Raw genomic sequence first — 24,065 nt, forward strand, 5'->3', positions numbered from 1 at the left:
CGCTAACCCATTATTTTTATTCATACGGTGTCCCAATTATTAATCAGTCAATTCGATAAACCCAAGTTTATTTAGCACTGAGTCTCAAGCCCTGTCATATTAATTAGTCCTAGATGGAGGATAAAAATATAACATGTTAGCTATCGAGTAATAATCCGAAACGAGGGATGTCTGTATTGTAGCACCTGTTATACTGTGGTCATGTTGAGTGATTGAGATTAATGATCAACAAATTTTCCTGTAACTGAGGTGATTGTCTGAAGAATGAATCCGGCTGTGGCGTACTCAGAACTGGCTTAAATTGTACTGCGGGTTTCAGGTGAAGTGAGTGGAAATCCTTTTGTGCATTGTTGTGTGTTTACGGCTGAAGAAGGTTCTTTCAAGTGTCGACTGAATCGCTTCACTATGTCACTAATTCGGGATAGTAGGCAGCATCAATCCCAAAAGTTCGACTGAAGCCTGGGATAATCAGGATTTAGGTTAGTGCATACAGTCTAGAATATTAGCTGATAATAATAATAATAATATGATCACAGATAACAAAGTGCTACATTAAGCAGGCCAGTCTACAGGCAACATAAAGTTGTTACAAACGCTACATGCTTTAATCTACTAAGTTACTCAATTACGTTAATAAGTCATAGCCCATATGGGCGATCTAAACAGGGGACAAATTTTCACACATTAGAATTTTAATGTGAGCGCGATTCTAATGTCTAATAGCAGAGTTGAAGCGCTTTGTGGAGGTTGCTTTGCAACGAGTAATTGGTGGTTGAAAACGATGAATTGAAGTCCAGAGCAGTCAGTTGAAGACGTTAACTTGAACGTATTAGTTCATGCCTCTCGATGTGGATCCCTGATAAATTCTGGCGTTATAAGTGATGATGCAGGACAAAGTCGTATGTTCAATAAATATTTTCGTTGGTACACCATGAGGGTGCTGAGAGAGAGAGAAAAGCAGAACGGACGGTATTCATGACTAGTGACGTTTAGTCATTTTTACATGGACAACATTAGTGTGACTAGTTAGACGCATCCTCTTCTATTAGGTCGATTTCTAAGCAAGTTCATTACATCAGGTCAAATAAAGCAAGCCACAACATGGCGATGAATGAACAGATAACTGTCTGAATGAAGTTGATTGAAAAAGAAGCTGGAAGTTAAGGATTATGTGTAGTTTAAAAATTTAGTACGGAAAATACAATGTCCGAATACCGACTGTCTTTTTTCCACTATATATATTACAACTCGTTTTCATGACTTTGGTAGAGTCATTGGTGGACCAATTCAGGGTCACGGACATAAGTCAAAGAGATGTTTGGAATAAGAAATTGGCATCAATACCATTAGCTTGTGATATCCCAATTGACCATAAGGAGCCGTAATTAAACAAAATGAGTGATTAGTTTCTGACCGATTGTTTGGAGAAGGAGTATAGAATGGTTTTATCAGGAATGATGCTTCATATAACTAAATGAAGTCGTCCACACAAGTTAGTACATAGAATTGTCCATCCAAATGTGGCAGGGCAATATTAAATGGAAACGAACTCAGCCAAAACGTTCACATGGTGTTAGAGAAACATGGAAGAGATTCGATGTTTTTTTACATTTTTTGCTCATACTAAGCGCTGATGTCCTAACTCCTTCAAATCCGTTGCACTTCGGGCCGACGAAACTGTTTGGCATTCAGCTGAGTTGTGGTTTGACCACATGAATGGAACGAGTAGTGAGAAATATTGAAAATGCTGTAATAATATTCTTTTGATGTGACTAAGAGACGTTGACCGGTAAATGGGTCAAAAAGTGTGAGTATAATGGGACGGTTCAGAGAATTTGACTAAAAATTTTCGAAAATTCTGGGTCTGTTGCACAGGCACTAAACTTGTCATCGAGGATAGTAAAATAATCATCCACTCTATTCAAGAGTTTGATGATGCAGAATCAGGCCTTCTTGAACGAATTTTACAGGGTTGTAGTGAAATTTATCCTCCGGTCATTACAAACAAAGGACCCTATCACCTTAAACGACACTTAACGAATAGCTAACAACCGGTAGTTTTCAACTAATGTCAACAGTTATGCCGCTGTGTGGGGAATACCACGTTTTTTATCGGACTGAATGTTGGTAGTTATTTTGGAAAATTCATTATAATCCCGTTCGTTATTTTTTGTATGCTTTTAATCTTAACTGGTATGTCATTAGTATTATAGACGTCTATAAAGTGTTTAGGTTAAAACGGTCTATTATCTCATTTAATAACGTCCTTTATCTACTTTAGTCGCTTTTTTAATCTTACATAATGGTGCTTCTTGATTTAGACGATCTAAGCGTTTCGTTGAGCGTAAAATTAGGTTGCTTGAAACCATCTAGAACCGTCGCGAGACAAATCATTCAACCAGACCAAAGGTTATATCCAGTCTAAGAAATCCATGTTGAAGCCTGAAGTTCTAATGAGAAGTTGTGACCAACAAAGTTGGTGGTCTCGTGGTATCGAAATAATACCGAGGTCGTGCCAAGGTTTACAGATGAGACTACCGTGGGTATGTCGGTAAACCCAAAGTCACAAACAACGGAAAAAGACTATTTTTGGTTCAATTAAACATAAACGCGCAGTAAAACAATAACTGATACAGTTGCTTATACTAATAAATGTCTCTATTACACCAATCGCGTTCTCTTCAAAAAAGTAGATCACTATAAGAGTTTACCTCAAGCAACTAAGTATATGTAAAAAAAAGAGCTCAAGTATTCATTCACGTACTTATTTTGTATAGACATTACATTTCCTGTTATTCTATTTTGAATACTGAGAAGCTTTGTGTGCTTGAACAGTTACTGCCCTGCTCCACTGTGACTGCGTCGCGATCTAAATAAAGACTTATTAACTTCTAGCCTGGTTTCTTCTATCAATAGAACGAGGGTTACCTAGAAGCACGAAAGAGACAGGTATCTACCTCAGACAATCGATGGATGGTTGAGTAAGATCATGGATTGATTGAAGTAAGAAATTAACATCGTTGGATGCCAGCTCAGTGGTCTACTGGTTAAGCGGTCGCGTGCAAGCTGAAGGCCCTGTGTTTGAGTCCTGCATGCGGGACCGTGTATGCGTACTGTTGAGGAGTCCCATACCAATGCACAATGAACATTCAGTGCTTCCAGGTTTTCCATCTAGCTTACATCAACTCATGAATTCAGCTATTAAAATTACTACATTCTCCACAAACCCCATTTTAATAACACGATAAACTTGCCGGGCAACCAAGTTTTATAAAGTTTTACGATGAGTAAAATTCCAAAGCACTTCCCGTAACATTGCTTCGAGCTCTGGAGTCAAATGATTTTTTACCAGATTCATGATACATAAACAGACGTACTCGACTACCTTCGAATTTTCAAGTTAATAGACATATAACTGTTATATAGGCAGTGGAAGAGCACCTTGCACTGAATAATTCGGGCCAATTTCCTATAAAGGCACATAGCTTTAGAAACAGGGTTGTCGTTTTGCTTGCGGAGCACATGTGCCTCCCAGATTTCGCCAAGTCAGTTGAGACTATATAGCCGAATTACTTCTTCTCCACTGAGATTACTGTATTTTTAATGTAAAGTTCGCTAGTTCCTTTTCAATGACAAAAAATATCACACAATTCGATCCTCAGTCATCTCCTTAATGTATTTTTTGTTGGTGACCAACCAAGTGATTTTGATCTCAACTTTACGACATTGCAGATGACCCCGATACTTAGTGGGATTTGCAAGGTCTCTCAGACGTTTCTAATCTTACAGAACACTTAAGTATGATGAAAAATGAACAAGGTGTAAGCCCGTGCTCACAGAAACTCTCGTCCTCTTAAAACCAATTGTAATGGAAAGAGAACAGTGGAAATCCCTCTGCAGCTTCTTTGTTGAACAGTATTGTCATTTTTTGTCCCTTCTCCCTTTTTGTGTATTCTGACCTTTGTTCTGATCTCGGTTAACCACACCTTTTGTTCTTCAGTCTTCCTCGTTTAAGCCTTTATTATGTGATTTTGATTAAAGACTTATCCTTTGTCACCTAATTTTCTATTGCATGTTGCCAGACCATTGACAGTAAGGTCGTGTTTGACTAAGCTCAATGTCACGGCGTGGTTCAGCTTGTGACTGTTAACCTCCTGACTGTCTGCTTGAGAGAATTGCTGCAATCCCTGCAGATAGATATTTGATCCCATCTTGTTGGCGTATTTGTATTTATTCTCAGGTATCAAACCCTTTAGTATTAACCGTTTCCCTCATTGTTTAGTGCGCTACTTTGCGTTAGAGAAACTTCTGACTGTATAGCACAGGCTGTACCGTTTGAGGTATTTTGTACTTTTGATATAATTTGTTCTATTTTCTAAATTAGAACCGTTTATATTGAGCACAGAGTTTGTGTTTTGATGTAATATTATACAAGTATCTCAAAAACGCGTTGTGAGCTATACAGAGGAACCTAGTCTGATCTAATCGAATAAATTTTGGTTCGTCAGTCCGTCGTTCCAACCGAATATTGGTTGTTCGGTCGCTATACCAATAAATATAGAGAGAACACATTGAACAGTAATGATTCCTTTATTACCTATATTCCGAATGATTCTATTATCACGTTATTGAATAAAGAAGCGGATGTGGTCAATTGTGTCTCCTTAGGAATCCAGCAGCCACTAGAGAATGTTATCCCTTGAAGTAACTTTGTGGAGCCTTGATTCATATGACCTGTGAACCATTGAGGACCGTTTGCTAGATTAATTTAGAACGTCACTTGGAAGCTAACATACACCGTGTCTTCTTATCTGAAGACGGATATTTAATTATTTGTAAAAATTCAATGAGTAATCAGTAGCGTATTGAAGCTGAAAAACATCAACTAACTCCTATGAAAGCTATAAATTTGCACCATGTGTTGTAGAGGATGATAATGTAGGATACTAGGTGGGGCTGTAATTTCTGGATGACCTTTTAGCAACTCCAAAATAACCTCGCAATGTCCTTCTACTTACTAAGTTTTAATGAAAGTCATATATTAGTGTTCGGAATTAGAATTAGGAATTAGATTGAACGTTTTCGTAACGAACCGACAACATCTACAACGCTAAAATGGTACTTAGCTACATGAATCAATGTATTTCGCGCCAAAATACAAGATCTACTGTCTTAACTCTGATTGGCTCGTCCATAAGTTATAACCTCTCCGAATATGGAAAGCCTAGCAAAATTGTTTGTGGGAATGATTTCGCGGTTAGAATAATCAAACTGTGGAATTCTCCTAAGGAAGCAATGATGATAAGACCATCTGCAGAGTCTATTAAAAGAAGCCCGGACACTTTCCATTGTGAATTGAGCAAATTTGACCTATATTCTATCATTCAATCGCTTTGCTCACTATTATGTTTCAGATATCGAATTAATAACACAAACCCAGGCTTTTGCTCTACCAGTAATTCTCACCCCGTACCACATCCCAACAATTTGTGACACGTCAACATATGGCGTTATATTGACATACGTCACAAGACACCCTCCATTGTTTCCGTGGATTTCGGGTGTTGTAGTATTTTTAAATCAATGGAAACCAGAAAATACATTAATTTACACACCGGAACTTCAAGTTTTTCAGTCAGAATGCCTGTTAAAACCCTATCAGTGATAAATTATTGAACATGATGGTGGAATTATAGTGTCATCAGTCAGAAGATTTCTTGATGAATAACAATTTGAATCTAGTTTTTAGTGAAAATCTATTGCTTTATAAGACTATTAACAGGTCACACTTGAACTGTACCACATCTGGTGACCTAATTTATCAGTAATTTGCTATAGAAAACACGAGACCGCCGTCAATCTGAAACTCAGGGTAGTAAAGAATATAACGGATGGCGTGGAGTCTCGAATGTAGTTGACTGTATTTTTACTGTCTATGACCTCCAGCAATTCCCGAGCTGTGGAGAAAACACCTGACGACTGACTCTGAGTTCTATATGGGTGATTCTCAGTTTAAGTCAGAGTGATCTCGCTCAGTCAAAAGGATTTCAGATTTAGTGAGATCCGAAGATGCCTTGTTTGCCCAGAATTTATGTACTTTGGTATGCATGTAGAATCATGGTTTGGCTCAGTATTATTGCACCTGTCTTTGTTGCAAGATTAATAAACCTATGTTACTAAAGTCTGAGTTGAGAACTATTAGCACTGATCATGGCTGTATCATAGTGTTAACAATCATTTGAAATAAGACTAAACAACTTTCTATGCGAGGTTAAGTAGTGTTAGCTTTGCAGCTTCGTCTTTTAAAAATTAGTCCATTTATTTATAGATGTGATGTAGAGTCTTTTGTATGCCTGATCAAGAGATGCCATGAAGTCATGTGCCACATCAATTAACTTTACAGCTGGAAAACTTGGGGTACTCACATTCTGGTTTACTGAGCTGGGCTTAGTACTCAAATTAGTTCCACACTTTGTGGGGTGCTAGACACTTAACCGCTCTGGGAGTCATACCAAATTGAATATTTATAAAAAGATAGCTTGTGATCTCTTAAAACTGTCTTGTGGTTTTGATCAAGTGTAGGCATTAAAGAAGTATGCGTAGTTAATACGTTAGGTGTATTTTATGTGGTATTAGTATGTATGTGGTGGACAGATTCTTGTTACATATTACGTGGACGACTGACGACCTATCGAATTATGTTGCTAAGAGATGTCTGAGCAAGCTGAACTTTAAATAAAATGATTAAGACTGCGCTGGTGTAGTTTAATTAGAACTCACTACCAGCTTTTTACGTAGGTTAACTTCACACACAAGTGATGAGTTTCTTAAGTGGGTTCCGTGGACGTACCTCTGACTACAAAAAGATTACAATCTGGACTTGCACGATGAAGCCAGAGAAGGTTTGAGACAAAACTATCATAAATATATTTGTAGAATTGTGGTCTACCTCGATGTTACTACTGCTCTAACAATAGACCTAATCCTAAAGTTGTAGATTTGTCATGATATAACTGTCTAATCTATAAGTTCTTACGTGGAAGTCACATCATCGTCTACACCAAATAATCGCATCGTAACAGTCACCAACATATGATAGAGAACAAACTTAGTCTAGAGACAGAATAATATACTTAATATGAATGAAAGATATACGGTAACACTCAAGAGTGACTAGCCTGCAAGGTCAAGCCATGCCATCGGATCAATTCGAATTCATTCAATTCATTGTCCCCGCCTTTTTCATCGTTAGGTTCATCTCCGCGTTAAATGTTGAATGTCCGTTTTCCCAGTTGTCTCGTGTTCAGATTTAGGAATTTCGTGGTTAGGGCCCGAAGTCAGTATATATTCACCCGTCAGCAATACCGTTTATCTTTCGGTATTGCTCTAAATACAAGGAAAGCATTTAACATTCAGTGAATAGTTTACTATACGTAATCTTTTTTAAATTATCTAGTCGTTAAACAAAATTGTAAATTACGGTTGCAATCTACCCTGCTGTTATTTTGCAAAGAAGGCACTTGTATGGATCAAGTATTCAGAGTTTCTGGTCTACCTGTATCTGCAATATCTGAGTACGTGGACAACTAACTACGTGTCTGAGCAACTTGCGGTTATCGAGCATCGTATGCAAGTGAGTTCTACAAATAAAAACAACGGCCTTATACGCACTCGGATCTCTGCCCTCCTGAATGCTAGATAACAAATTTAGCTAATAAATCACACCGGCCTACAATGGAAATGACTATAGTATTTCCTTACACTGATTAATCATTCATAATACTTTGGACTAATAAAACTTTCACATTTCTATGGTACGGATCAACTTGTTACCTAGATGACTTGGGGAAATGTAGCTTCAATATATCACGCATACCTACATCGAGCCATCAAATGGTGGTTGACAGATGTGTTCGATCCTCATACTCTTTATAGTTTTCTTTTACTTCTTGACCGTATATTCTACTTTTCCGGGCTGAGAAGTACTCTTATGCACTCGCGGTTACATACCTGGTTGTAAAAGGCGGTCATCATGGACTCAAGGTCATACATTTGATCGAGTTTGATAAGGAGTTCAACTTCTGGTAAATTCACACATTTACATATATTTGCATTCTAAAAGAGTATTTTTTGTTGTTTTCATACTTTTTCGTACACAAGATGTATACGCTATGTCTATTTCCTTCCAGATTACCAATCCATTCTGGAAGCCAAACACTTACGAAGAAACGAAAAATTATCAACTATATTTATGTATTTCCATTTTGTACCTTAGTATTTTATGCAAGCAGTGGAGCAGTTCTTCAGGTTTCATTGGTTTTCATCGTTGCCTTTGAAATAGATCCTTCTTTATTTTTTTGCTTGAGGGCAACTCAAGAGGCAGGTGAGTAAACACCTGACAGCCGAACAGAGCATGGAAAAATCGTACCTCACCAACATGGTGTTGGATAGCCCGCTCGCAGCACTTCCTCAGATATTCTAGTTTCATTTTCCCACCCTTTTCTCTTGCAAGCACGTGGCAAACCTCCAGCGATAGTTGTAGGAGAAATTACATGCTACAAAATAAGATGGCAAGCTAGTAAATGAAGAGACATCCATGGACTATCGTCGATTGCTGATGGAGTTAGTCATCATTGTTTGGAAGTCAAACAGAGTGTGAGTTAATAATTCTCTCTTTGGCTGCGGAAACAGAACTAAGGTGTTTTTGATAGATAGGTTAATCGAACCGACATTCCTACAGAAGTCGATTCTAGGTGAAGCTAATGTAATAGCTTAAGTTGATTGTTTAAGAGTTGACCTCAAACAACAAAGCATATGTCAGAACAATAGAGTTCAAGTATTTATTCACCTCCGTACTTTGTATAGGCATTATATTTCCTGTAATCTTATATTGAATTTTGAGAGGCTTTGTTTGTGTGAACAGGTAATCCCACGCTCCACTGTGACTGCGCGAAGATCTAAATAAAGACTTATTCACTACTAGCCTGGTCTCTTCTATCAATAGGACGAGGGTTACCTACAGGCGCGAAAAATCAATGAAATAATGCTTCAAATAGAAACAGTTATGATGATCAGAATTATTCGAAATAGTGTGCTAACTAGGAAATTCCAAAATAGTTGAATCTAAAGCAATTATAACTAGGTGGGCACCAACGAACGTGTTATATTTGGAATTCGAAATCAGCGAGCAATCAAGTACAAATAAACCATAAGTCTGTACAAGTACCACAGTAATCCATAGAAAAGATGTCGTTTGTGATGTCAGTTGTTATTAAACCGGGTAAAAATAAGGCATGTTACGGGAAAACAAAATTCCCATTAACCTGTCATACAGCTATTAACTTTCATAAGTACTTCAATGGTGTGTGAAAATTTTCGCTGCTATCCTGGTGGATACATCACATGTTAAACAGAAACTGCTTCGATAGTTTTGAATAACCGACAGTCGTGCTGTCAGAAACACACGAACTCCGTTACTGTTTCTAGCGCCTTGGTAACTGATTAGCCAGTAATTTGAAACTTTTCAATGACCACAGCAATCATCTGTGTACATGTTACTTGTATGTTTGTATTGCACTGTATGAGCTGATGTTACCAGTTCGCTTTTGTTCCGCCTAACAGTGCCTTTTGCAGCTTAGCAAACGTAGAGTGCGGTTTTTGATGGCCGAAGGTTGCTTGCAGATTTTGGGTACCACTTGAAGAGGTTGAATTCCACTAAAATCAGGATATGATTGGATTCAAGACGAGTAGAGCGGGATAATCCTTCCAGCATATTATTGTCGTACTCGATGTCAGAAGTGGGCTTCCTGTAGATGACTCCAACTGGATAGCTCGAGTTGGTACAAAACCTTTTTGAGTATCATATAGATTCATTAAGATTGGTAAACTCTTGATTTCGAACTTGGTGTACTTCCAGGCAAGATTGCTAGTATAAGGCTACTCCACCCAACTTCCTGATTTTCTGTCATTGCGAAATAAAGACATCTTAGGTAATACCAGCTCCTGGTCCGTAAACTGATAAGACATCCACGTTTCAGATATTCCTTTCAGATGAGCATTATTAGCATTACTGAGCTTGCGCAGCTCGTCCATTTTATTTGTTAGACTCGCGACGTTTATGTAGAAGCAATTTACGCTTTCACTTTGATTCGCGTGAGCTCCCCTGTCCTGAGTCTTGTGTAAGTGGACAGGTAGCTTACCTACACAGGGTTTTTGGAGTTGATCGTCCCTTTCCTTCCCACGTGTTTTCATGATCTAGAAAGTCCACAAGTGGAATAGTCAGTTCCAACTAGATTTTGTGCTTGATCATGGCATCATATGGCTTATCAGGTGTATATGGATTCTAGTTGACAACCGTGGTCTGTTGGCATGAAATGCTTCGAGAGTTGCAACCGTCAAATGAGATGGGAAACTTATCTTCATCAACCGAAGTCCTTCGTGGCTAGTCTCACAACTTGTTGAGTCAATATGTTTTCGAGGTTCATAGACTATTTGATGAATTTCCACTCCCGAATATCAGGGTTTATGCGAATAGGTCCCTGTTTTTCGGTGCTTTTCGCACAATGATATTTCTTCCACGGAACAATGTGCGAGATTCCTTAAGGGTGTTCCGGATGAGATTGCGCTCAGAATACAGGCAGTATTCTTGCATTCCCATCCAATTTCAGTAAATGATTGGCTGGTAGGATATCCTCTACGTCGGTAACGTTAGTGAGTGTTACACGAAGTAGTTTTCGGTGATCTTGATGCTTAGAATCCTTTCCTCGAGTGAGCTGTATGACCATCAAAGGCTCTATTTTGGGAAGTTTGAGCTTCTTGTTTAACGTTTTTCAGAACATCCTGTCAGTTTTGTCCTGCAAACTAAGGAGTAGGCTGTCTTTAAGATGCATGATTATGAAAGAATTATAGCGAACTGTTATTGTTTTTCCAGATTTTCGGGTACGTTCAGGTTGAGGAACTTATTGTTTGGTGGTCGAAGCACGTTTCAGATTCCCGTGCTCTTCCCTGACCGGTTGAACGTTCTTGGGGGTAGATTGTACGGCAAAATCACCAGTTGATCTCAGTACAATACTTGGGATGTTCAGCCTCTTAGACGTGACACCTGTTCCTTTTAAATTTTGTTGACGGGATTCCAATCGCCACCGGAGTTTCGGGAACCACCATTACATTCAGCGTCCCTGGTCTGAGAGATCCAAGGTTGCTGAAAGAGTCTGGTACCGTAGATGTTATGATGGTGCTGAGCTTCAGTATGTCCTCACTGGTGTTGATACATGCTCCATAGCGATGTCAAGGTGTCACTTCTTGTCTTCACTGAGCATCTTTGTTTGTTTACTCGTTTTAGGACCGTCTTTTTTCAGGTTTGCTGACAGCTTTTTTCCGCAGACCTGTCAAGAGAATGATGATGTTGCTCAGCAAAACCTCAGCATTGATGTTGCATGTGCCACATACCCATCTATGATACGACTTACTGAGTCTGTTGTAAGCAATTACTGTAAGATCTGTGCACGCTCCGTGAAACCAACCTAATCATTTGTTACACTGCATGCCAGAGGTAACAGCAAAACGGCATCCAGGTCGCTTGCATGTATTCTCCATAATTATGATAATGTAAATTTTTTTTACATATTCTAGCAGAAGTCTACGACCGTAAAACAAGAAAACAATTGACTAAAAGCGGATAAAATGGATAAAGACTGGTGGTACAAAAGATTGGAATAAACTAAAACTAGCCTTGACGTCAAAAACTGAAAAACCGAATAGTAAGCTGAGGCAAAACCACAGTTAACTATTAACTTGGATAAAACTCAAAAAGAAAAGTAATATACAAACATACAGCTGAAGACAAATTTTCTAGGCCAAGAATGGTACTTTTGTTGCGTAACGACAGAGCAAAAGTTTGAGAAATGCAAATCACTTTACGACTAAACTTCCCGTTCGTAAAGCGCGCGTATGAGACTAGATAATAAAGTGAGGCTATTTTAAGCTGGTCGTGACTTGCGACTTTTGTTTTCCTCAGCTTTAGTTTTTCTTAGTAATAGTGTTTACAATTATCACCAGAAACTAGATGTACTGCCTTTTAAAAGTCAAAATTTCTTACTGGGGATTTGGTTTGCTAGAAAAGTTGATGTATTTTTGGTTGACTAAACGTTCTACTTTAATTAGCGTATTCGAATACGAACAATTACATAGAAACAAGTAAATTAATTAGAAAAAGTCGCCGCTGTATTTCTTCATGGAAAACTAGTTTTTCAAACGTAATTCTTATCAAGGCAGTCATATATATATATATATATATATATATAGTGGAGGAACGTCAGGAGATGCAGTCCCATGATAGCTGGTGACCGACAATAGGTTCATACGGCATTTGTTTCCTTAAGATCCTGGAGCCCATATGCACCATTGGTATGGAATCAGGGTTTTCTAACCCCCAGGTGGATTGTCCGTATCCACCAACCCGGTGGGAGCAGGACATTCGCTTTTCGTTCTCTCAACTTCGAAAACAACAATTATCTCATAGCATGTAAGAGTATTTCGAGAGGGAGCGTTGACTTTCCCCACTTTCAGCCGTACCGGGATATTCGGGGGTGTTTTTACATCGTCATCATAATTAATGAGTTTGTGGGCTATTCAAATTATGAAACGACTAAAATTGTAATTTGATGCTTGATCGACTCTGATGTACTGTAGTTCGATGAACGTTTCTAGTTTCCCATCACTTGCATCCAAAGAAAGAAAACGAACATTGTCACTCATTCTATCCAGTGACTGGAAACAACTGGATAGTTTAATGGTAATATGTTCAGTAATAATATTTTGGTATGATAATGTATTTATCATTTAGTTATTTTTATAAATTACCATATAATAATTTTACGTTAGTTAAACTATGGGACGCCCCAACAACCATGTTCAATAAACCCAACTCAAACTTGTTGGGAAAAACATTTGTATGGTTATAATAAGTGTGTATTGATGTATGTAACAGTGAGTTAATTCATAATCAGTCAATCCACTTGATAAGCAATATATTCTTTTGCAACTGATCTCCTTTATTTAAACAAGTCTGTGCCAAGTAAAAGTCCTTAATTAAGTGGTGATGCAACTAATATGTTCAGGTTTGTGAACTTTTTACTGTAGTCACATTGTTTGTATGAGAATGGGATAGTACACTTTTGTGTATGTCAAGGGCTCGAACTCTAAAGGGCATATTACTTAATTTAATTACCCACCACCTTATAAAAAGACAAACCCGATCTACCATATCCTTATCAATTTTATCGCTATCTTGACTAAAAGATCAATTGTTAGTAAAAGAAATATGATTAATAAACCAAATACTTTGTGGGATTCTATTTCAGTCTAAATTTATGTATTTTTATAGATTATTTGGTAACAGTAAAATTCCACATGAACTGCAATTATTTCAGCAATACTAAGCATCTTTATTTCAGTTTCTTAACTGTTATACTTATGATTATGACTATGGACCGTAATCTTTATTCACTGTTTGTGAATTTTTCCAGTATATTAAAAGATTATTAGTTGTTTGGCCTTTATTGTTGCGCGATGTCCATCACTCAACGACTTATACACCCAGATTTCAACTGTTTAATTCCGATTTGGAGCTCAGTTATATTGACACCATCGTTGCTGCTACCTTGACGTAGTGGTTGGGCTTGCCTATCGTTATGAACCAGTCGGGCTATACTAGCTGGAACAATCGTTCCTCAATGTCCTACCATTCCAGGCACATCGGTCGAGGAGCATTGAGACTAAAAGCAGCAAACCGGAGGTCCGAGAGCAAAGTCGTACCACTGACCACGGAGGTGTGACGGCAGTTAGGTGTTTCCCCCAGACAACCAGCATGACAGCGATGCTGTCTTCCCACAAAGAAGGGCGGTGTTAGAAAATGTTGACTCTAAAAAATGCACATCTCACCCTTATCCCACGCATTCCCGTCTCCGGTGGTAAGGTTTCAACGAGTACGAAGCTAGCACGAAAATTGTTCACAAAAGGGTCGCATGTGACCGGCTCTTCGATCAGCCAACAAATACATTGTTAATTATATGATGAAAAGATATAGATTAGTATTTTTTGCAATGATATTCACAATAAATCTCCCTCTTCAAATCCTATTATTCCTCCTACCTTGACTTTCACTTCTAAACTTTCTCGTTTTATTTCTTCCTCAAGCGTCACCATCACTAACGATTCTAGTGCACGAAATATTGTCCCAGGTCCACTGAAACCTCGCTCCAAAATACACATTGAAGCCTTCAACGTATGCAACGTATGTCCAATCAACCAGCGGGCCTCCTTGGCTAAGACCCTAGAATCTCGTACGATTGATGTATGCTATGACTCCGAAACACACATTCAGGATCCTAATGTGGTCATTCACTTGACCTCCCCTCGGCAAAACAGAGAGCCGACGAGATAAACTCTCCGTGTATCTGGCTATCCAGTGGCAAATTCTCGTGGACTGGCGGTTGTAGGCATAGCACTAAGTATTAGGGCAGAACAAGCACTCTTAGAATAAATCTCTGTTAACAGTCGCCTGTGTGCTGTTCGGCTAGACGGCTCCGTAAGAACTCGGAAGGATAGAAATACACGTTGCCTTTTCGTCGTTTTTATCTACGCTCTCACTGACTGCAGCCCGGATGAAGTGAAAGGTGAACTTTACAGAAACCATACTGAAATTCTTCAAAAACCTAAACACTCAGACATAGTACTCGTAGCAGCTGACTTTAATGCCCAAGTAGGTAGCTTAAACCAAAAAGAAAGACAATTAGGTGGGTATTTCGGTATTCCGGCTCAGCGAACAAATAATGGTGACCGCCTGCTGCAACTGCGCTCAGACAATCGTTTATTTTCAACACGCACCAATTTCAAACATAGAGATATTGTCTAACAGGGTGACCCTCTTCACTGAACCAACGATGAACCCTATTGCCATCAGTCATCGTTGGAGAGGCTCGGTAGAAAACTGCCGCTCATTCTGGAATACATTTTTAGGCTTTGATCATTCTCTAATAAGAGCACGTATTTAATTGCGCCTCAATGGACGCAGAAAAGCCACATTAAGAAGACCCATTTCAGTCGAACTCAGCGATGAAAAAGCCAAAGGAAAATTCCGTGAACAACTGAACTCACACTTGGGCAATTTCGAAAACGAGGCTGACCCAGATATTGCTTGGGGATATATACGAACATCTATGGAAACAGCAGCGATAATCATTGGTAATTTGAACCAAAATGTTACGGAAAACCATCGGATTTCTACTACATCCTCATAAACCTATCCCATTAGGCTCTGAACACTGATGAGCGAGAACAAATCAGATTTAGGTTGACCAAAAGTCTGCGGGACGATCATGAGCAGTGTTGGGCAACGAAAGCAGAAGAGAGGGAGAAGGCAGCGGCTGTAGGTAACAAAAGACAGCTTTTAAGACCAACAAAAAACTGGAATTAAGAAGTCGTGTGAGTGAGACGTCGGAAAAAGACGACACTCTTCTGCTCTCAGTCCAGACGTTTAGAACGATGGGCGGGACATTTTAGAAAACAGTTCAGCTGGCCTTCAGTTACTCTACAACTACCCTCCATTCCCAGACAGTGTGAATGGAACATTGAAATAAGTCCCCCAACTTTAGGTGAAGTTCAAAAGGCTATAGTTAATCTGAAACGAGGAAGGGCAGCTGGTCCAGATGGATTGGTTCCAGAAGTCTTCAAGGATGGTGGTTCAATTTTAGCGATTAGGTTGACCAATATTTTAGCTAAAATCTGGGAACTGAATGTAATCCCATCTGACTGGTCGAAATCACTGATCGTCCCTATATATATATATATATATATATATATATATATATATATATATATATATATATATATATATATATATATATATATATATATATATAAAGGATCAAAATTATCCTGTGAATAACTATAGAGGGATTAGTTTAACTAATATAGTATCTAAAATAGTAGCCTCTATAATTATCGGGCGCCTAACTAAGACTCGTGAACTGCAAACACGAGAAAATCAGGCTGGCTTCAGAACCAGTCGTGGCTGCATCGACCACATATTCACCATTCGTCAGGTTCCAGAACATAGGCATACTTATCGGCGTCCGACAATGGTGGTCTTTCTTGACCTAAAAGCAGCATTTGACTCGGTAGACCGCGAGATTCTGTGGCAGTGTCTATCATTGAAAGGCGTACCTCAGAAGTACATAAACCTTGTGAAGGCTCTTTACTCGAACACTACCAGTCGAGTCAGAGCTTATGGCGAACTGTCATCTACTTTTGCAGCCTCAAGTGGTGTCTGTCAAGGCTGTCCACTTTCTCCATTTTTGTTGAACTTCATCATGGACCTACTGATGGAAATAACATTCTCGTCTACTGAATTCTCGGGCATTGATTTCCTTCCAGGAGGTCCACTTATCGACTTAGAATACGCAGATGACATAGTCCTGTTTGGTGAAGACGCTGATAAAATGCAGAGTCTTTTGGTAGCACTGAGCAACAATGCCAGAATGTTTGTAATGCGCTTCTCTCCCTCTAAATGCAAGTTGTTGCTTCAGGACTGGTCTGCGTCAACACCTGGAGTAAGGATAGGGAGTGAAGTAGTCGAACGCGTTGACAACTTCACTTATTTTGGGGATCTGATTAGCCGTAATGGGTTGGTGTCTGACGAAATCTCAGCACGGATTCGAAAAGCTCGCTTGGCTCTTGCCAACTTACGTCACCTATGGCGAAGGCGAGATATCCGTCTGTCAATTAACGGACGAGTATACTGCGTGGCAGTTCGTTCTGTTTTACTTTACGGCTGCGAAACGTGGCCATTAAGAGTAGAAGACACTCGTAAGTTACTAGTCTTTGATCACATATGTCTTATAAATGTTGCTCGCATCTGGTGGGATCATCGGGTAAGTAATAGTGAGGTTAGACACAGGGTATTAGGGAATGATGGTAAATCAGTTGATGAGGTTGTGAATCTTCATCGACTGAGATGGTTGGGCCACGTATTACGCATTCCCAACCATCGATTACCACGACGCGCAATGCTGACTAGTGTTGGATACGGCTGGAAGGAAGTTAGGGGTAGCCAAACCAAAACGTGGTATCAGTGCTTGAAGTCAGTGACTTCTGGTCTGAGCCATGTTGGTGGATGCGAACTACTTGGTTAGGGTCCACGCGACTATCGTAACCAATGTTTGGTGACTCTGGGTGATATGGCTCAGAATCGATCACAATGTATTAGGTGTATACACTCTTTGTCTTCCCTTAAACCGAGAGACTAAAATTACTTCATACCTGTAATATATCCTTATATACAATATTTCTTTTATATATTACTAACATGAAAGTAACTGCTTCTACGAATTTGGTGTTCATGTTGTTATGCCAATGAGGCATGGCAACGTAGACCGATGCATATATGTTCCTAGTCTGACGTTGTAGCTGACTGATTCAGATTCACGTGTCCTGGTTTAGGCTTCCGATCATAAATGTAGCCCAAGAGTCAGTGCATTGTCATGTGTCAGTTTAATGAATTCGGTTAACTGGGGATTTGATATGACTAGATCAAATTGGCTAGTATGTCAATATTTGAGTCCAATTTCAAATTAAAAGATTTATTTAGGAATTTAACGATGTAGCTACTCGATAAAATCACAATCCGAAATGTAATCAAAATACTAAAGACCACTCTAAGCAACAATGCAAGCATGTTCGGGATGCGATTCTCTCCCTCGAAATGCAAAATGTTGCTTCAGGATTGGGTTACATCGACACCCGAACTAGTGATAGGGAGTGAAGTAGTTGAGTGTGTCGACCGCTTCACTTATCTTGGAAGTCTCATCAGCCCTTGTGGTTTAGTGTGTGACGAGATCTCAGCACGGATACAGAAGGTTCGACTAGCTTTTGCCAACTTGCGTCATTTATGGCGTAGGCGAGATGTCCGTCTATCAACCAAAGGACGTGTTTACTGCGCAGTAGTTCGTTCCGTCCTACTTTATGGCAGTGAAACATGGCCGGTAAGAGTAGAGGATATCCGTAGGCTACTAGTATTTGATCATAGGTGTCTTCGAAACATTGCTCGTATATCATGGGACCATCGAGTAAGTAACACAGTTGTTAGGAAACGGGCACTAGGTAAGGATGGCAAATCAATTGATGAAGTAGTGAAACTTCATCAGTTGGGATGGCTGGGACATGTGTTACGTATGCCCAACGACCGACTGCCTCGACGTGCTATGTTCAGTGGTATAGGAGTAGGTGTGAAGAAAGCTAGGGGGGCCAAACCAAAACATGGCACAAGTCCATGAAGTCACTGACAAGTGAACTGAGTCATGTTGGTAGGTGTAGACTACCTGGTTGGGGACCGCGAGATGATAGCAACCGATGGTTAGAGACCCTGAATGACATGGCTCAAAATCGTTTGCAATGGCGCAGGTGCATCCACTCTCTGTGTTCTCCCAAATTCTAATCTTCTGAATTCTTCATGTCCCTTTTTTCCTCTTTCTAAATTTATTTCACTGTATTATACTCTTTATGTAACATCTCTAAACCCTAATCTTCCCGATTACTGCTTATACTCTTATTACCTCTACCACTACGGGATTTGAATCGACCACTGCATCTCTGTGCTAATGTGGTGTGGCAACTCGAACTGATGTACGTACGTACAAAGTTCTCCGTTGTTACTGACTGACTGACTGACTAAAGAACAGTTTTTTCATTTCACAATATGCTCATCAGTGATTCACCTTGACGTATATAACTCAAGCTGTTAATATTTTTCGAATATGGGCAATTAACTGAAGAGAACAAACTACCAAAATTTACTGATCATTGAATTACAAGTGTATCGCTCAACATGTTCTATTTCTCTATTTTTCCGTATCACAAATCACCTAGTATCCTGACTGGACAGTTTCCAGCGGGATCTTTTGATTAATTACCACCCATATTATCACTGTTGAAACTGACTATATCTGCAAATAATTTACAATTTGTTAGTTTTATTTGTTTCCAATTTAATTAACTTTTTTTTTTCAAAAAATTTCGATTTCAGACATTCTGATCGTTGTTTTTGTGCTCATTCAGTAATCTTTTTGATTTAAATACAATGCATATCACTCCATAAACCTTCCGGACCCTGATATTTAATTTTACGTTTAACGACATACAGTATGAGGTTTATACAGCTAATAATTGGCTGTGAACAATGTGTTTACTGTTTTTCCTGACTTTGTTTATTCAGTATACTCTGAGGATAGGTAGTGTGTTCCGTGATATTTCAAAATGTTTTTAGAATCTGATGTATTTTCACAGCTTGAACAATATGAGTTATTTGAGAGACCATCCTTTCGTATCGCTCGAGATATTAGTGGACGGCAGACCAGGCAAACTGTATTTTATGCATGGGGAAGGTAATTATTGTTTTTTACTCATTCCTCTAGATCATGGTATTTGGTTCTTCATCGTGAAACATCGTTTCATAATTTTAACTTGTCAGTCAGATTTATCAGTACAAATGGTACCTACTCTTTTTATCCGAAAACAAAATATGCAGAATTACATACTGGCTATGTATCAGGTTCAAACCAATCATTTGTGTTAGCTCATTTGGAACCATACACTTCACTGCTTAGCGCTCATATTCATATGGAATCAGATATTTTTGTTATTGAGGTAAATTATAGTATATTAATTATTATTCTTAGCCATTGTCTGATTACACAAGCTATATTGGAAATAATTCTATGTTAATGTATCGCGTAAGAGATATTCAATTTAAAAAGATACTAAAGTAAGTGTTTGATTTCCTTTCTCTGACTTGTTAACTTCATTTTAGTAAATCGATGAATTATAAATCAGCCACTTTATTGGCCCTAGAAACTGATACATTTGGTTAGTTAGTGGTAGTTTAATTACACTTAAATGTGATAAAAAAATCTTTTTTAAAATATACACGCCACTTCATATATAAGCTAAATAATAGGCTATTTTTTAATTGACGAGTTATCTTACTGTGTAGAGTTTTTTCATTAGGATCATGTTAGTGTATACTTTTAAATTTTTTTACATGATACTATGGGCTAGAACTAGGCCTAACACTCAGGATTTAATTAATTGGAGAATGAGCCACACACAAATTGACTTTATCCAATCGTTTATGTCATTTAATAATGTTATTTTCGTATGGATATTTTGTATATAAGCTCGCCTTTTTACTATATAAAAAACCTATTCTTCTGGATAATGGGCTTGTCTTTAACCCTGACTGATTCGAGGTCTTACGTCGATAGTTTGATCTCGTAAACAGCTATCACTCGGGTACTTCATCAATTCATGTCATCTATCAACCGACATCCTCTTTGATTTTAACAGTTGAAAATTCGTTCATAAAAGCATAAAATCCTGTCATAACGAGTAATTATATCATTTTTGCTCCCCAGTATGTCTGTGTTTTGGTAAATATACCTTGCTGTCAGTTTCCACACCGGTTTTCACTTGAAAAGGATTTTTTAGCCTCTCCTCATATTTTGTTCCCACTCTACGTCTTCTTGTTCTCTATAGCAGTTTAAGAAAACCGTTCACTAGTGAAATGACTACAGCTTGGTGCTACAGGGGTATGACGCAATCAATAATTATTTGTTCTGCATAGTAATGAGTGTAGCCTATTTTTGTCCATGGAGTTGTGATAGTTGACCTAATAATTTACATAATTATCAATCTGGACCATCTTTCGCACTGTCATTATGTTGTTTTGCCTATGAAAGGTCAAACAGACGACACTTCGGTCAGACCAGTTCTGACCTATGTTCATGAAACGTTTCCTCTTCGAACTGAATATGGTTAACGATCCTGTCTCTGATCATCGTTGTCTCCTATGGATTGTTAACATCCAGTGGCAACACCACGTAAGTAATGTTGAGGTCCAGTAGTATATTTGATTGCAGTCCAACTATCTTAAAGCATCGAGACTATCGGCTTGGGCATGCGTTACGAATGACATCCCAGGGACCTCCATATCATGCATTATTTCCCGACGTTTGGAATGTGTGGGAGAAGAGCAAAAGTGGTAAGTTTATGATATGGTACCTTGGCATAAAAGCTAGTTATATAAGACCGTGACCTGTCCGTCCATGACTTCCTAGTCCTGGAGATCATAAAAACCCGACTTGAGACATCATCATATATGTCTCAAAAAATAAACCCAGTAGCTATCATTCTGTTAGTTGCTGGAATTTATAGAATTAAGATAAACCCTTTTAAATGAAAGGACGTATCTCAGTTGTATTTTCAACTAAATTAAATCTTATTTTGTTAACCACTGTTCGCATCCATATTTTCGTTAACTGTAAGGCTCTTTCCTCCTCTTTTCTTCACAACTTTAAACCGATGCATGTTTGTGACCTGTCGCAAGCTGTTTTTCTGTCAGTAGGTGTCACTTGTTCACGCAGTTAACTATATCATTACTGTAACTTTGTACCACTTCTCTTCGTTAGATTGTATCCAAAGGCGTTTACGCACAAACCCTATTTATCAGAGTTACGAGCAGCTATTATTGATTAATAGTCGATGTAATATGGCGGTCATACTTGTCATAGATACCCATTCGGTACATATTAGCTGACATTACTTGTTTGATATTCAAATTTTCTGTGGTGAATCCATTAAGGACAAGTGACTGCATAATTGTCTGTAAATTTGTGGGACAAAGGTACGTTTTTAATTAAGTTAAATAAATAGTTAATGTTCTTATCCATTTCAAACGTTTCTGTTGCACTAGACATTAGCTTATATCAGTCTTTATGCCAGATATGTTACACCTGACAGATATAATATGTATCTCAGGTCTTAGTTCCTAGAAAACTACATTTTATCAGTGTTGTTGCCAAATGCTATGCGTCTTTCTATTAGTGTTATGAAGAGTTGTTCATATACAGTAGATTGAGAATGAATTTTACGATCATTGAGTCTCAGTATCTGTTTATTTACAATTTTCCGGTGAACCGATTTTCAATTTGTCTAATTCATTATTTTTTTGTAGTTTATTAATTGAGCGACCAATTTACTGTTCACCATGTTCTGTTTCAATTTCCATTCTCTTTTTTTACAGATGTCTATATTAGACGAAAACGTTTCAACCCCATACAATTACAGCGCAAACTTTGTCGCCTTACACTCGTCGCTGATTACGATTTTTTCACTAATTTGGGAAATAGAAATGGACCTAAAACTATCAGTCATGTTGTTAGTTTTTTTACTATTTGTTATCATGTTAATTTAATAATTTACATTCTTTTACTAAAGATTAAAGTATTTGACCGGTTAAATTATCTGTTTCTTACTTCGAAATTTTTGGATGATAAGCATGATGAAATGATTGGCTATGGCTTTTTATTACATGAGGTAAGTGTGTGCCAACTTTGATTACTACTATTACTATTATTATTATCACTATTGTTATTGCTATGTAATATTATCATTCCCCTATTTGACCTTAGTTGGTACTGTTTTCTCTCAACACTATAGATCGTAATCCATGAATCATGGACAGCTGATCACGGTCACTATAATTCACCAACTGATTTAGGTGGGAAAATCTGGACAGCTACATCCCTGTTGCGTGTAAGTTTTTGATAAATATTTATTTCGAAATATATTTCGTTGACATCATAAAGGTTCCTTTTATTTAATATTTATTGTGATAGAAGAGTATTACTACATGAGTAGACCACACGTTCATTTACGTATTTTCACATCAAAAATGAAATTGAACTCGACAAAATAGTCAGATAAAAGTCCATTTCTATAAGATTTAGTTTTCACGAAACAAATTTATCGTAAATTTCGTTTTCAAATGGCCACGACTACGCTTGACCAACTGAATAGTTAAGAACACGACTGACATTGAAAGTCCTAAAACTCATGTAGTATATTTCCACTCAATATTATAATCTAAAGTCAACTGGATGGTACAATGAAATAGCGTCTCACTAGTTAATCTATATTTAATTAGTTGAGCTGTATATTAAGGTCAGAATAATATACAGTGACAGATTTCACGGAAATATGCAAATCCTATATAATTTTTCTTTAGTTAAAAATTAAGAGAAGTCACTTAGGGAATCAAGCAATAAAACAATGCTGGTAAGTAGATGTTATCCATTTTGTTTCTCAGCTTATTATCCTTAATTACCAGAAATGAAGTATTATTATTATTATTATTATTATTATTATTATTATTATTATTATTATTTAAACACATAAACATTGTTACAGAGAAGCACCAAATATATGTGTCGCACACATTAGTTATCATTTAATTTGCGTGTGGGATGAGACATTACCCGGGCGCCCAAAACAAAGCAAGTGGTTTCCTCAAAGTGTCACAAGCCTTTGACATAAAGGTCTAATCTACAAGGCAGTAGAGCAACATTAGATGTAGTCCCATGATAGCCAATGGTCAAGGTTAGGTTCATATACCATTTTTTCCTCAGGATCCTGTAATCCATGTACCCCATTAGTTTGGATTCAGGGCTTTCAAACTCTTCTAGATGTGTCTTCCTTATCCACCAACCCGGTTTGAGCGCCGGACATTCGCTTTTCTTCCTTTCAATTTTGTAAACAACACTCCTCCGCGGTGCCTAGAATCTCATATAGAGACACATGTTGGACCTGGTAAAATATTCTATTTGAGTCATTACCTTTCCTGGAGGAGAACTCTAAAACAACCTAAATAGTTGTTGGGTCGGCTTCCGGAGAACTTCAACGGAGCCTCCAGAGGCCCAAAAGGAGCCGAAGAGTTCTATCCAATCAGAGTGTGATGGAACGTTCGAGAATTCCAGCGTGGCGTGCTATCATTGGTCGGTAGCATAATGTAACGTTAACGGATTGGCTGAAATATGATGTTGATTTAACAGACGCCAACATCTATAAATACCCTTGATTTTCTGTACAAAAATGAACCTTGGAATAAAGTGTTTTCTCTCATTCTTGTGTCTTCTCTCTGGAGTTCAAGTCGCTGTGTAGTTCTAGACTGCGGG

The 24,065-nt window shown here is 38.2% G+C and overlaps 1 protein-coding gene across 1 annotated transcript in view; it reads left to right on the plus strand.

Moving 5' to 3' along the window:
- The first annotated feature begins 11,973 nt into the window (after positions 1–11,973).
- The window catches only part of ADAM17 (Disintegrin and metalloproteinase domain-containing protein 17), a 34,087-nt gene continuing 21,995 nt past the window's right edge, over positions 11,974–24,065 (plus strand). The window contains exons 1-9 of the mRNA XM_051215021.1: positions 11,974–12,793; positions 19,082–19,286; positions 19,322–19,439; positions 19,470–19,701; positions 19,734–19,819; positions 19,865–19,920; positions 22,136–22,269; positions 22,330–22,428; positions 22,552–22,647. Coding sequence (XP_051068204.1) covers positions 19,235–19,286; positions 19,322–19,439; positions 19,470–19,701; positions 19,734–19,819; positions 19,865–19,920; positions 22,136–22,269; positions 22,330–22,428; positions 22,552–22,647 — 873 coding nt within the window. The 5' untranslated portion in view covers positions 11,974–12,793; positions 19,082–19,234. The remainder of the gene's footprint in view (positions 12,794–19,081; positions 19,287–19,321; positions 19,440–19,469; positions 19,702–19,733; positions 19,820–19,864; positions 19,921–22,135; positions 22,270–22,329; positions 22,429–22,551; positions 22,648–24,065) is intronic.

Source organism: Schistosoma haematobium, chromosome 2, assembly GCF_000699445.3.
Source record: "Schistosoma haematobium chromosome 2, whole genome shotgun sequence".
Classification (NCBI taxonomy): Eukaryota; Metazoa; Platyhelminthes; class Trematoda; order Strigeidida; family Schistosomatidae; genus Schistosoma; species Schistosoma haematobium.